General features: G+C 47.7%; 1 protein-coding gene across 1 annotated transcript in view; it reads right to left on the bottom strand.

Annotated features, from left to right (window-relative positions):
• LOC142590728 (uncharacterized) overlaps positions 1-12,291 on the bottom strand; it is a 225,907-nt gene that overhangs the window by 198,717 nt on the left and 14,899 nt on the right. Inside the window, exons 2-3 of the mRNA XM_075703161.1 lie at positions 3,845-4,191; positions 2,359-2,642 (exon numbers count right to left, since the gene is read on the bottom strand). Coding sequence (XP_075559276.1) covers positions 2,359-2,642; positions 3,845-4,110 — 550 coding nt within the window. The 5' untranslated portion in view covers positions 4,111-4,191. The remainder of the gene's footprint in view (positions 1-2,358; positions 2,643-3,844; positions 4,192-12,291) is intronic.

Raw genomic sequence — 12,291 nt, 5'->3', positions numbered from 1 at the left:
TGTCGTGAACTGTACACAGGCGGCTCTTGTTTTGTAGACGGGCGAGTCACTCAAGTTCACTTCTTACAGTATTCTTATGCCACATGCGCTAATATTTCAGTTTCAACTCGTTTATGTTTCTTTAACTAGAAGAAAGGCGTCTGAATAAAGTAAGATGAAATATTTTTCCTACAATTCTTCACGCCTTTACCATTGATTTTACAAAATCTCACTCGATGACGGGAAAGAGCGCTAATTTATTTTTTATACTTAACATATTTCTTAGCCGTTTATCTTACATTTATTTTCATTAATACAATGAGAGGGTAATCAACGTCAAAGCTCAGCGCCTCGCCGAGGGCCTTACGTCACCACAAAGTCACACGTGCAAGCCTATAAATTTGTTTCTGTTTTTTTCAGCTTCAAGATTTTTTTAGAACATGTACATCACTGTTTAGGCCCATTGCCTTCGACTAGCCATGGGTCCAAGTTTAAAATTATTTACATGGGGGCAAAAAAAAAAATATACGTGTACAATGTTCAGCATATAGTAACCAGTGCGACCATAATTAAAATAATACGACATTATTACAAAATAAGACGCGTCAGCAACCAGATATGAGTACATAACGCCTAGCATATTTAAAGGTAATTGTGCAGAAGTGTAGAATAACAGTAAATGCATACAGGGTGGAACAAACAAGAATGAAATCTTGGAGAAGTAACGGTATAGTCACGTCAGGGAAAAGTAAATGGCACGGAAAAATATTCCGGCCCACAGGTGAAACTTCGGAAACGAAGACAAAATTAAAGTTGTGCATCGTGCTGTATTGCCGTCGTAAAGTTTTTTGCCATTTTCATTTCTGATGGTAAGCTACACCAGGCATTAGTATCAGTAAACCACGGTCATCTTTCCCGACGAAAATTATTAGAGCGGGTCAAATGAAAATTGGCAGCGGCAGCACTCGTCGATGCGAGAGGGCAAACGGTCATCCACCCGACTGCAGCGCGAGGCTACAAAGGAAGCCCATACAGGATTTTTCAGAGAGAAAGCGTCGCGGTTGAACAGAATTCGTCCTGCTCCGGCGATTCAGCCCTTTACAAACGCCTTTCCGGGCCGATCGCTTTACCATTGAGAAGAATTCTGTTCTTAGATTTTGAGTGCAAAACCAACATATGGTAGGCACACCGTAAATTGGGGACTCTGGAATAATTTTCGCGACTTGGTATTCCTTAACGTGCACTCGTATTCGGGCGTACTTGTACTTTAAGTACTCGGGCGATATCGAGTACTTAGAAAACAAGCAAAATTTTTTTCAATATCAGGGAAATCCCATGATCACTCACTACTATTATCTGCATAGGGTTTTCATCTCGATGGTGTACACATCTGTTTTTATTTTTCACTTGCAGTGTATAGTTACTACATACAAATTTTTTTTCGTAGCTATTACACGTTCCCTGCCTTGTGTTTATAAATGAATATCTATGTATATATAATTTATTTATACTTTGTCGTATTGCCCTTATGACTGTATGGATCTGTGTGGATCCCAACTGTGGAACTGTGTGGATCCCAACTAGCCTTGAGCTAGGTATTCAGATGTCCTTGTACTTTATTTCCTGTGTACTTTTCCTATTTTGAATAAGCTTCAACTTCATCTTGTATTCTTTGTCCCCATATAAATGCGAGTGTCACGGCCTAAGAATCGATCCCGCGACCTCGTGTTCAGCAGCGTTACGCCAAAGCCGCTGAGTCACCGCGGCGGGGTCGTCGCTCTACCATCTGAGCTAAGCAAGCAGGCTAGCAGATCGCCGAGGAGGTCGAGTTAATCTATGACTGCAAGCATAGGGATACGGAATATGGTAAACGATTCTGCGGAAGCGCAATCGGTAACTCGACGCACATGCAGGGACACAAAGTATAGCATAGTTGATTATTTACAGCAAATATAAGACCATGGTTTGGGTTGAATAATGAGATTGAAATTCGTGTTGCCGCGGGCGAATTATGATGTACTATATCTAAAGACATGTATTTTAACAGCGAGTATATTTTAAGGTATTGTTGAAAGTGTAAACTGCAAAGTGTAAACTAAGGCTGTCTTCGTGACTGCCAAACAAAAGAAGTTATTGTTCGTTTTTTTTATTTCTTTACGGCGCCTGGATAAATGCAATAAAGCCCGCACGAGGAGAAACCCAAACATTCAAAATGTGCGGCACATATTAGTTATTCTGCGGGTGCTACGTGCCTCTGTCTGCGTCGAATTGTAAGAGCACCTAGGTCAAGCACCGAGGTATGAAGTACGGCATTCAGTACAACAGCCGGGGTGCGGGCGTCACATTGCGTGGGTCAGAGACAGTGGAAGTGCTGCTCACCGGACGAATGTTCATTGGCTGCGAAAGATCTCTTGTCTGTCCCCGCGGCCGAAGTTGCGGCAGGTGGCAGTGCGGGCCTGGTGACGTGTGGAGGGGCCAACGAACCTCCAGCGGGGCTCGCAGGGCTGGCCGATGCCGATCCGCGGCCCGCCGGTCTTCGTGCAACCTCGGAGGTGCCCTTGGAGGCCACGGACTCGGCCGCAGAGCCCAGGAAGTGCGGGGGTGGCGGCGGCCCCAGGAACGGACCCATGCCCCCGAAGGGCGGAGCCGAAGCGCCCAAGTACCTGCGTCCGACCAACCACGATCGCATTAGACCGACACGCGCCTGAGGAATATAGACAACGTCGCTGAGGATGCAGGCAGCGACATGACGCTCGCTTCTGGTTGCATTACCTCGAATTAGATTAGTCACGAGTGACAGCCACTAGTCAGAACTCCACCATATCTAACACCACCGTCATGCATCACTGCCATGTAATTACGCTACGAGGAAGGCGGAGGGAAGGGGGAGCATCGTCATTGGTCTCCAATAGTTTACAGTTTCACGAGACATGGGCGTTATTCCATATCAGGGCCATCCCGGAGCTACAGGGCACAGTACTAGGTGATTAATAAATATGTTTCTTCTCTCGCTCTCCAACACTTTATAATTTTTATTTTATTTTGCTATTATAATAGTAAAGATTAGTTTCGTTTTACGCCTGAGCTTTCGGTTGGTCTAAGCGATGGCGGTAATGGCCGACGTAAGCGTATGGAAGTTGTGGAGATGTACAACAGGCAGAGAAGGCGAAAGGAAGCAATGGCATGTGGCGACCACGCGGCAAGTCTGTGAAGACCAGCAGGGGAATAAAAGAACACAGTACATGGCGAACTTAGCACAGGCACGGCAGTGGAAACGGACAAGGGCAAAGACACAGTTTGTGGCAATTGCATGTTCTGTCGAAGAGCGCGACGCCGGGTGGGAAGCTCGGCGTTTGGTGGGCACCAAACAAATACAGAGTGGCAGATAAATGGTGGAAAGGCATCGGTGCCTCTGGCAAGTTTCTGCGCTCGGCCGCTCGCACCTCATAAGCAATCCTCCACGAGAAGGATGCACTTACCGAAACATAAGAAGCGGGCAAAGTAAGCGCCCATACATTTCATCGAGTGGAAGTACAGATGTCCTCAATCACGGGCAAGAAGCATAGAAAGGAAGCATAGAAGTTGCCTGGTGAGCACCGAGGTCCTACAGCTGCCAGCAGTGCATCATCCTTTACGAAAACGAAAAAAGCCGTTCTTTCCTGTTGCACGGCGTGTAACTGATAGGCTACTGGCGTACGACGTGGAAGCCATTCTTACAATGTCCGCCCACGTGACCAAGTACATTGAACCATGTGTGCGGCGAGGGGAACGGCGCTGCACTGTCGGTCAACATGCTCGTGTACGGGTGCTGCCCTTTGGCTCATGCATAACAGTTGGGGAAAAGGAAGCATTGAGTGATGCTCACCTGTCCCTGAAGCTGACCAACAGCGAAGAGTCCACGGGACCCGGGGAGCCCTTGAGTGTCGGCTCCCCGGGCACCCCTGCGCTGGTGGCGTAGCGGCCCACCTGTCGGCCAGTCGGTGCGGGTCCTGGCTGCGGCGTCGGCGGGTGCAGGTGGTGGTGCGGGTAGCGGTAAGCGCCCGGCGGGGCGGCGGCCGCCGCGGCCCACTCCTCGAGCTTCACCACTTTGCCCAAGTCGCCGAGCGGACACGCGCTGCTCGCCTCCAGCATGCCCCCGCACGAGGCGCTGCTGCTGCGTGCGCCGGCGGCTGCGGGCCGTCCCTCCTCGGCGCGCTGCTCGCACACTGATGCCTGCGGCGCATGCCAGACACCCTGTGCTCGAAAATTTGTGCCGCATCGAACACTTTCTCGGTACGCACAATTATCACGTCGCCATGGACAGTTTGCACAAATATGGCCAACTCGCGGGACGCTGTACTCGAGTTTGAACGAAGTTACTCGCCGGCTGCTGGATCAAGGTTCGCTTGCCACAGTACCATGTTCAACGTAAATTCGCTATGTAAATAGTCTTTGTAAATAGTCTGTAAATATATGTCCCCCTTACTGTCTTTCCCGTAACATTATGGTGGAGGTGCAGTGTACCTCAAGTTCATACAGAACTCCACAGGGCCGTTCTCGTGATACCTCCGACCTCGAGTACAATGCGACGCTTTGACTTCAGCCTCAACGCTTTCTGCCATCTTGTCTTAGCCCCGTTATCCTGGAACCTTTCGTGGCGCGGGCACTCTCAATATCGACGACTGGCTCTGTAAGCATGAGTACATCAGCCCGTACAACCACTCAGTCCCCGCTATTACGCGAATTCAAGAGGAGCTGACCCCCAATCCAAACAAAAAATTTCGCACCTCTTCAGCAACCGAGGCGATCGTCAGCACGCTACAAAAAAAAAAAAAAAAGACTCGCGACTCATGCTCAAAGATGAACTGAGTCATGAATCACGTATATTAAGAGCATCTTGGCTATTTGATGGCAGGTTTGTAACCATGTGCCGGACCTCGATATAGTGAGCCGCGAGCTCAACACTTTCAATCTGCCAATCTCAAACATTTCTCTTATTGTGCATTACTTCGAGCGCCTGCCCAACACCGTGACCGTATCGTCTGACGTCTTGTGAGAACATCCAATGTGCGCCGTCTGCCGCTTACCCCCGACAGCTTAGTGCGCATGTTCCCCCACGAGATCGAGTGTGCCTTTTCTTCTCGTCTACGGAGCCAACCACACGACGATTAGTGCACTTCGATCTCCCTGATGTAGTTTGTTGATCGCCAGAAGTTGGCGAACGTTGGCATCAAGCCCATCCTTGCCGCGGACTACATTGATGTTTGTAAATGTGTACGACCATGTGAACAGGACGTGTGTGCCTCTGCTGTTGTCTTTGCCAGCGTGGGGGCGAAGCACTCCCTCAAGCCATCCTTGAATGGCTTTTCCCTTCGCCTCCCATCACATGTATATGTGATAAATCAATAAAGAATCAATCAATCATGTCAGCCCCATTCTTCTGACGCTTCTCCTGCCGAGTGCTCCGCGATAGAGTCATATATTTTTATTACAGCAGAGTCGGTAAGGTATCACAATGTTGCTACTGTTGCTGGTCATCATCGCCCTTAAGTGCGTGCCTTCGACTATTGCAGTTACGACAAGAAGCAAGCTCAGTTTAGTGAGCGATGAGCTTCCGTTGTTTGTTACAACTGTTACAACAGGACGTTCCACCCGCTCACCGTCACCATGCAGAGGATTGCCGTTACCGATCACCGCTACTTGGAATCTACCCGTCGCTGACTATCTCGCGTTACTTTATCTCAAAATGCTATATAATGCACATCCAAGAGGCGATGCTGCATTGCCCGATCGAACCAAAAATCATCTACAGGCTGTGCCCATATTACACAATCTTCTGGCCATTGAATAGACGTTGGAGTCGACGGCGTGCCTATTATAAGAGCCTATGGGCATTGGCGCCTAAATATCCGTTACGAACACCCACCTCCGTCGTCGCCCCCTGAGAGGGCTCACACGGCTGCCTTGTTGGACGTACGAGTCACCGATGAATGAACACTTTAATTCGCAGGTATGTGCAAAAGTCGTTTGTATATCGCTGGTCAGACGTCTGTTTTATTTACTGTCCTTGATCAGTGCCTGACGATCTTACTGTTGGCCACGATTTTCTGTCCAGCTATGCCGCTCGTGTTGAATGCGTACCGCGCCTTCTGCAGTTAGAAATTCCTCTTGAAACTTATGTGGCCACCAACACATCGACATGGTTATGTCCCAATGATTTGGACCGTCTGGAGTCTTACGCTATCACCTGCGTCACGCTGTCGGTGATTCCTCCGGTTTCAAACGATGCTTACGTGCTATCTGCGACCGTGGATGTCCGGCTGTGGTTTGAAGGTTGCCGTTAACCACGTTCACATTCTGCTCGCGAACTTAGGGTCATCGCAGCCATTTCCACCCTGCAGGCGTATCTTCGATGAGCACAACCTTATGCGTTTTATTACTGTTGCTACGTTGTTGCCTGCTAGCGTCGACCTTATGGCCCTGAATTCCACTGATGCCTGTAATGACACGATATCCCCTGCACTTGTGCCTCTTTACGCTCACGATCTTCGCCACTTGTTGTCTTTGTACCGCGGTGTTTTTAACTGTGATGCCCGTATGTTCGGTCAAACTTCGTTTATTGCGCATAGCATAGGCACCAGCGATGCCACCGGTTAGCCATGTTCACAAAAACCCGCCGTGGTTGCTCAGTGGCTATGGTGTTGGGCTGCTGAGCACGAAGTCGCGGGATCGAATCCCGGCCACGGCGGCCTCATTTCGATGGGGACGAAATGCGGAAATGGTATGCATTTGTGATGGAAGCAGACGCATACCACCTAATATGGACATGTACTGGTTTAAAATTGGAACGCTCGCGTCTCCTACTGCAAGCCGGCCTCCGCTACAGTGTGACAACCAGCCATGACCGCTGGATACGATACATGAAAACAGATTCCACAAAACACTGCTTCAATTCATACACAACACAGGCCTCACAGCACACATATAATACACACATACGCATCAAGAATTATGCCTTAAGGGCAAGTCTTTATCGCAATAAAAAAAATGCGAAAACAACCGTGTACTTAGATTTAGGTGCACGTTAAAGAACCCCAGGTGGTCGAAATTTCCGAAGTCCTCCACTACAACGTGCCTCATAATCAGAAAGTGGTTTTGGCACGTAAAACCCCATAATTAATAAATTAATAAGCCATGTTCACAAACGTCCATATTGCCTGTGTGCAGTAGAATGTCAGGCTATCGAAAGAAAAGTCGATAAAACGCCTGTCAGCGTCACCGTTGAGCGTTCCTCTAGTCATTGGGCGTCGCCGGCACTACGGCACTACTTCTCAGAAAGGGCGACACTTGGCACTTCTGCATCCTCAACGAAGTCACGAAAGAGCCGTGTTCCCATTGCCTCGCGCATTGCCACTATTTTTCTGCTATTGACCTTCGTTCTGGTTACAGGAAGATTACTGTCGACGTCAAAGACCGCAGAAACACCACTATCATTACCCCCAATGGCTTCTACCTGCTTAAATTTGTATCATGCGGTCCCTTTAACGATTTCCGGAGGCACAATGGATTCTTTTCACGGATTACAGCTGCTGAACATGTCGCTACCACTTTGACGGCGTGTGTCGTCGATTTCGTCGAACAACAAGGACTTGTATCTGTGCAACTTTTCACGAAAGTACTATTGGGGGGATTCTTAAGCATATTGAAGTGTTATACATCTATATATATACACAGTCCCTTCACGCGTTGTATGTGAATTTTGCCGTATCGCCTTGTTTTTTGCACCTGCTCTTTTTGTCGCTGGTTTCAGAGTGTCATGGGCGCATGCGCGCACTGTCCTGCTGCAGCGAAATTTTCCAATAAATGTGCACAATTGTTAGTAGCGCTCGTCCTGTCTGTCTCTCCTTTCTTCTTCCCGTCTATAGCACTTCATCGTACTCAAGAAGCCCAAGTTACTGCCTTGAGGATGGTAAATTGATCGTCTGGGAGTTTATATTAGGATTGTTTTCAGTCAACATGTTATTTAATTAGCATTTACGGTCAAACGCCAGTATTTTTACGCTTCAAATACTGTGGTTTTTGTTTTCGACTCAGCAATTGACACGACCCTCCGCTTATACAATTTATTAAGTTTATTGAAATCGCCCTGTAAGTGTATTTATAAAGCTTTGAGAAGGACTGATTTGCAACGTGTGCTACAACTCTCTACCAATACATTTTGGCAGCCCCGAAAAAGACTCAACGTGAGAAACGGTGAAGTGATGTGGCAAAGTGAAACAAACACACATGCGCTGAAAACCGTTGAAACAGCGCCTGTGTCGCGATTCTCTGTTTTCCAGCCGTGTGCACTGTTGGCCAAGTTAAGTGCAAGCAAACTAGCCCAGCTTCGAACCTTAGTCCCGATATAGACTGTTTAGTGTCCTTTGGCTCCGTCTGCATTCTGGACAGAACCATATCACTCAATCCAATTCTTGATTTGAGAATGTTGCGCGGCACTCACTCGTCATCACGGAGATTGTCATCCGTTTTGCTCGGTAGAAAAAGCAGTCTTGCAAGCTGCTCTGTTGCTTTATCAATAGTTCCACTGATTTCACTACTTCCCATCTAATGGTCTGCTGCAAGAAGCTGTTCATCTGGTTACCAACGGTGTCCATACATCCATGGAGCATCTCTAGATATATGGAGTAGAGGTTCATCCGGTGGACTGGTGGCTTTGCCACAGGTTCTATGAAGCTATCAAGCACCGTAGGGGCACAATGTATATTTGTGGCATTGCGGAGTAACTGTCCAATTCAAGCCCAGTAAGTGATGGTGTCGGGACATATGTTCGTTGCTTGTTCACTTACAGTTCCTTCAAGCCCGTGTTGTAAGATTCATCCAGCTGCGGCTCTTTTGTCTTTCTAAAGGTGGAATTGCTCCTGCCGGTTAGTACTGGACTTTCTCAACGTATGCGAGCAGCCACGCATCATACTTTTGCGTGCAGCTGATGACTTAACTGCTCCATTTTATCAGTGACACCGCTCTGTAGGCCAAGAGTTTCCTACAAAAATTACTAGTAGGAACTCTGTCGTTATAGTGTCTGTGAGGGCTGCAAGCATGGCCGTTCAGCCAGCTTGAGGATGATGACCTGCGGCTGCGAGGAGACGATTCAACACCTCCTATGTGACTGTCCCCGTTACGCAGTGCGAAGAAAAGTGCTCGTGACCGCTCTCGCAAAACTGGACAATCGCCCCTTTACAGAGGAAAAAGCTCTAGGACATTGGTCCAGACGGGCTTCGGCACTCAAGGCCTTAAGGGCTTTGTTGAAGTTTTTAAGGAACTGCGAATTGTGCGACCGCCTTTGAACGTTGTAGCGCGTAGTTTCGCGTTACTGTGTGAATTTTCTCTTTTTTTTTCCATTTTTTTCCCTCTTCTTCTTTCTCCTTTTATTCCCTTTACCCCTTTCCCCAGCACAGGGTAGCCAGCCGGTACTTACACTGGCTAACCTCCCTGTCTTTCCTCTCCTTTGTCTCCTCCTCCTTGAGGATGATGCTTAATACATAGATTGACTAAATTTCATCCTTGTGGCGTCAAACGACTCTGTGACTTTGCAAATTGTTCATTTTCAACAAAATTTACGATTTATATACAGCAATTATGAATAATTCTGCATGTGCACAGAATCTCATAGCATTCTGCGTTTCGATATGTAGGATTACTTCGATATTTAAGCCGATAAAGGCAAATTAATCTTAGCTTTATCTGCTAAAGCCGTAAAGGACGTTTGATAATAAAGCCGCAGGAATGTTTGAAGCCACAAGCACGAAGATTCGACAAATCCATGTACTAACCATCATTCCCATGCTGCCTGAACGATCGCCGCGTCAGAGTTTTTTCTCTAGTAATTTTAATACAAGTTCTACGCTATAGGCCAAGCGAAGCTCAACGCTCGCCAAAATGGAAATTGATGGCATGCATCATCGTTTCGCGTGACTTATCGCTCACTAGAGCCGCTCTCTTTGTAGCGCGACTGCACACTGCACCATTTGCTGAGAAGTAAATGGACGCGACTCAGTAGCCTCCACTAAACGGCACAAAAGCACGCTTCCGCGCACACCGCTCCCGCGCTATAGACAAGTGTGCTGGGGACTGTTTATGCGCCGAAAATTAAATTGCGAAGTTCAACTTCCCAAAGCAACACACGATCTATGAGAGACGCCGTCGCAGGTGGCTCCGGGTTAGTTTTGACCCCCTAGGGTACCGCGCACCTAAATCTAAGTACACGGCCATTTTTGAATTCCAGCGCCATCGAAATGCGGCTGGCGCAGCCGGCAGTACAACCAACTACACTCTAAGAAAAAAGAGAGTAAAAAGTGAGTCACGGCAACTTGACTCTCTTTTTTCTTTCGAAGACCCATTTTCGCGCGGGTAGAGTCACAAAACAAGAGTCAACATTTGTGTATGGGTCGTTTGACTCTTAATAACACGCGAAGAGTCGTCGTGAAAGATCGCGACTCCTCTGATATTCGAGATGAGTCTGGCGAGAGACAGATTAAAATGCAGGAAAAGAAATACCAGATAACGTCTTCTGTTTTAGGCAGGCCCTCGGGTTCCTGTCCTGGTTGTAATGCGGTGTATCATTCTTTCGTCCTTGTCATGTTCTGCAATTACATCGAACTCCAAATATCGATTTTCCTTGAACATGTTCGTTAATATCTCACACACTTAAGTGATAGCTGGCTTCTATACTAAGGAATACCCGAATTTGTCACACTGGATTCTGACCATAAGTAAATCTAAAAAAAAGCATTGGCTACTAAAGAGAGCACTGCAACGAGATAACAAGTTCAGTAGGCGCACTCAACAGTGCCGATTGTAAATGTAATTGCGCTACGTAAAATTAAATTTTGAGGATTTAGGTTCCAAAATCAAGATCTTGTTATGAGGCGCACGGTAATGGAAAACTGCAGATTTATTTTCAGCAGCTCGGGTTATTTAAATGTGCACGGAATGCACAGTATACGCGCGTTTTCGCATTATGCCCCCATTGGAATGCGACTGCTGCGGTTGTGATTGGACCCTCGAGCTGGGCCACCGCAGCCACTGGGCTACCGCAGTGCGTTGCGTTCCGCGACCAGAAACAAACATTAGCGTACGCAGCACTGCTTTTGAACCCCCTAGAAATGTAAAAACAAAAGTGTAGCATTTTCCCCCCAATGCTGCATGAACCACTGAACGAACAACTGCACGAACCAAGGTTCGTAGTTTCATCGCCTGAATAAAGTGCGGTAAACAATCGCTTACTCCGTAAATTAGCAAGCATGGGGTCACGCGCGCGCGTGCAAGCATGAATAGATCTCATTCAATGACCGCGAACACTCGCTGTCACAGCGTCGGCGTGATGAAGGGCGCGAACAGAGCGGACAGAACGCTTCTGCTGCCTCGTCCTTCAAATCGTCTCCGAAACTTGAAATGGCGCTATAAAAGCGCCCTACCCTCTCCCCCCTCTCCCCCGCTTTGCACCTATCGGAAATTATCGCCAAGACAGAGCGAGAGTGGCGCCAGGCCGGGCTAGAGCAACGGCCAGAGGAGGAGCGTGCTAAACCAGCGCCTCCTTTCCCCGGCTTGCGCGCGTTTTATCACGTGCCCAGCTATAGATACTTGGGACACCCATCCAGGCACTATACGTCTCGGCTCACTCTCGTACACTTCCTTTAACGCGCACAGCCAACGGCGCAGGATAGGATCTTATCGCACTTGACTATATACGTAAGCTCACGGCAACACCGACAGATATATTTCGGCGGTTGTATCCATATAATTGCAATCGCAAAATTCGCAATAAATAAAAAATTTTACTAAGTACCAACCACGCTGCTTCTCCATGTCGTGATAGAGCGGTGAACTATAGCTCTAGAAAATGTGTTGCTGACTACGCTCGCATTTGGTGACAGCGGCACACAGTCGCAAGAACTTGTGGAGGAAATACCGGAGTTCTGGGAGCTTCAGGTGCACTAGATCATTCAGTAACATGGGCGGCTTTGTAGTTCTACCTTACATCAGAGCAAACTGCACTCGACAGAAATCAAGGGCAGCCGCACCGTTATATCTAAGCAAATTAAGGACAATTACGCCGCGTCTTCACACTTCGAGCACGCTCCGACAGCCCAACGATAGATTTCATACGCAACCACACTCGGAAGAGCAAATTTTGCTTCTGCCAAGTGAACGTAGCGGGTATTTCAAGACGCGTGTTAAATTCATGGCTGTTTCATTCGTGAACATTACTTAAGTGACGTAAAATTATCAGTGAGCAAAACAATTTTTATCTCAACGCGAGGAAACAAAACCGAA

The sequence above is a fragment of the Dermacentor variabilis genome, chromosome 1 (genome assembly GCF_050947875.1).
Source record: "Dermacentor variabilis isolate Ectoservices chromosome 1, ASM5094787v1, whole genome shotgun sequence".
In the NCBI taxonomy this organism is placed as follows: Eukaryota; Metazoa; Arthropoda; class Arachnida; order Ixodida; family Ixodidae; genus Dermacentor; species Dermacentor variabilis.
The sequence above is the reverse complement of the archived record's forward strand: the minus strand, read 5'-3'. Positions and strand labels throughout refer to the sequence as shown.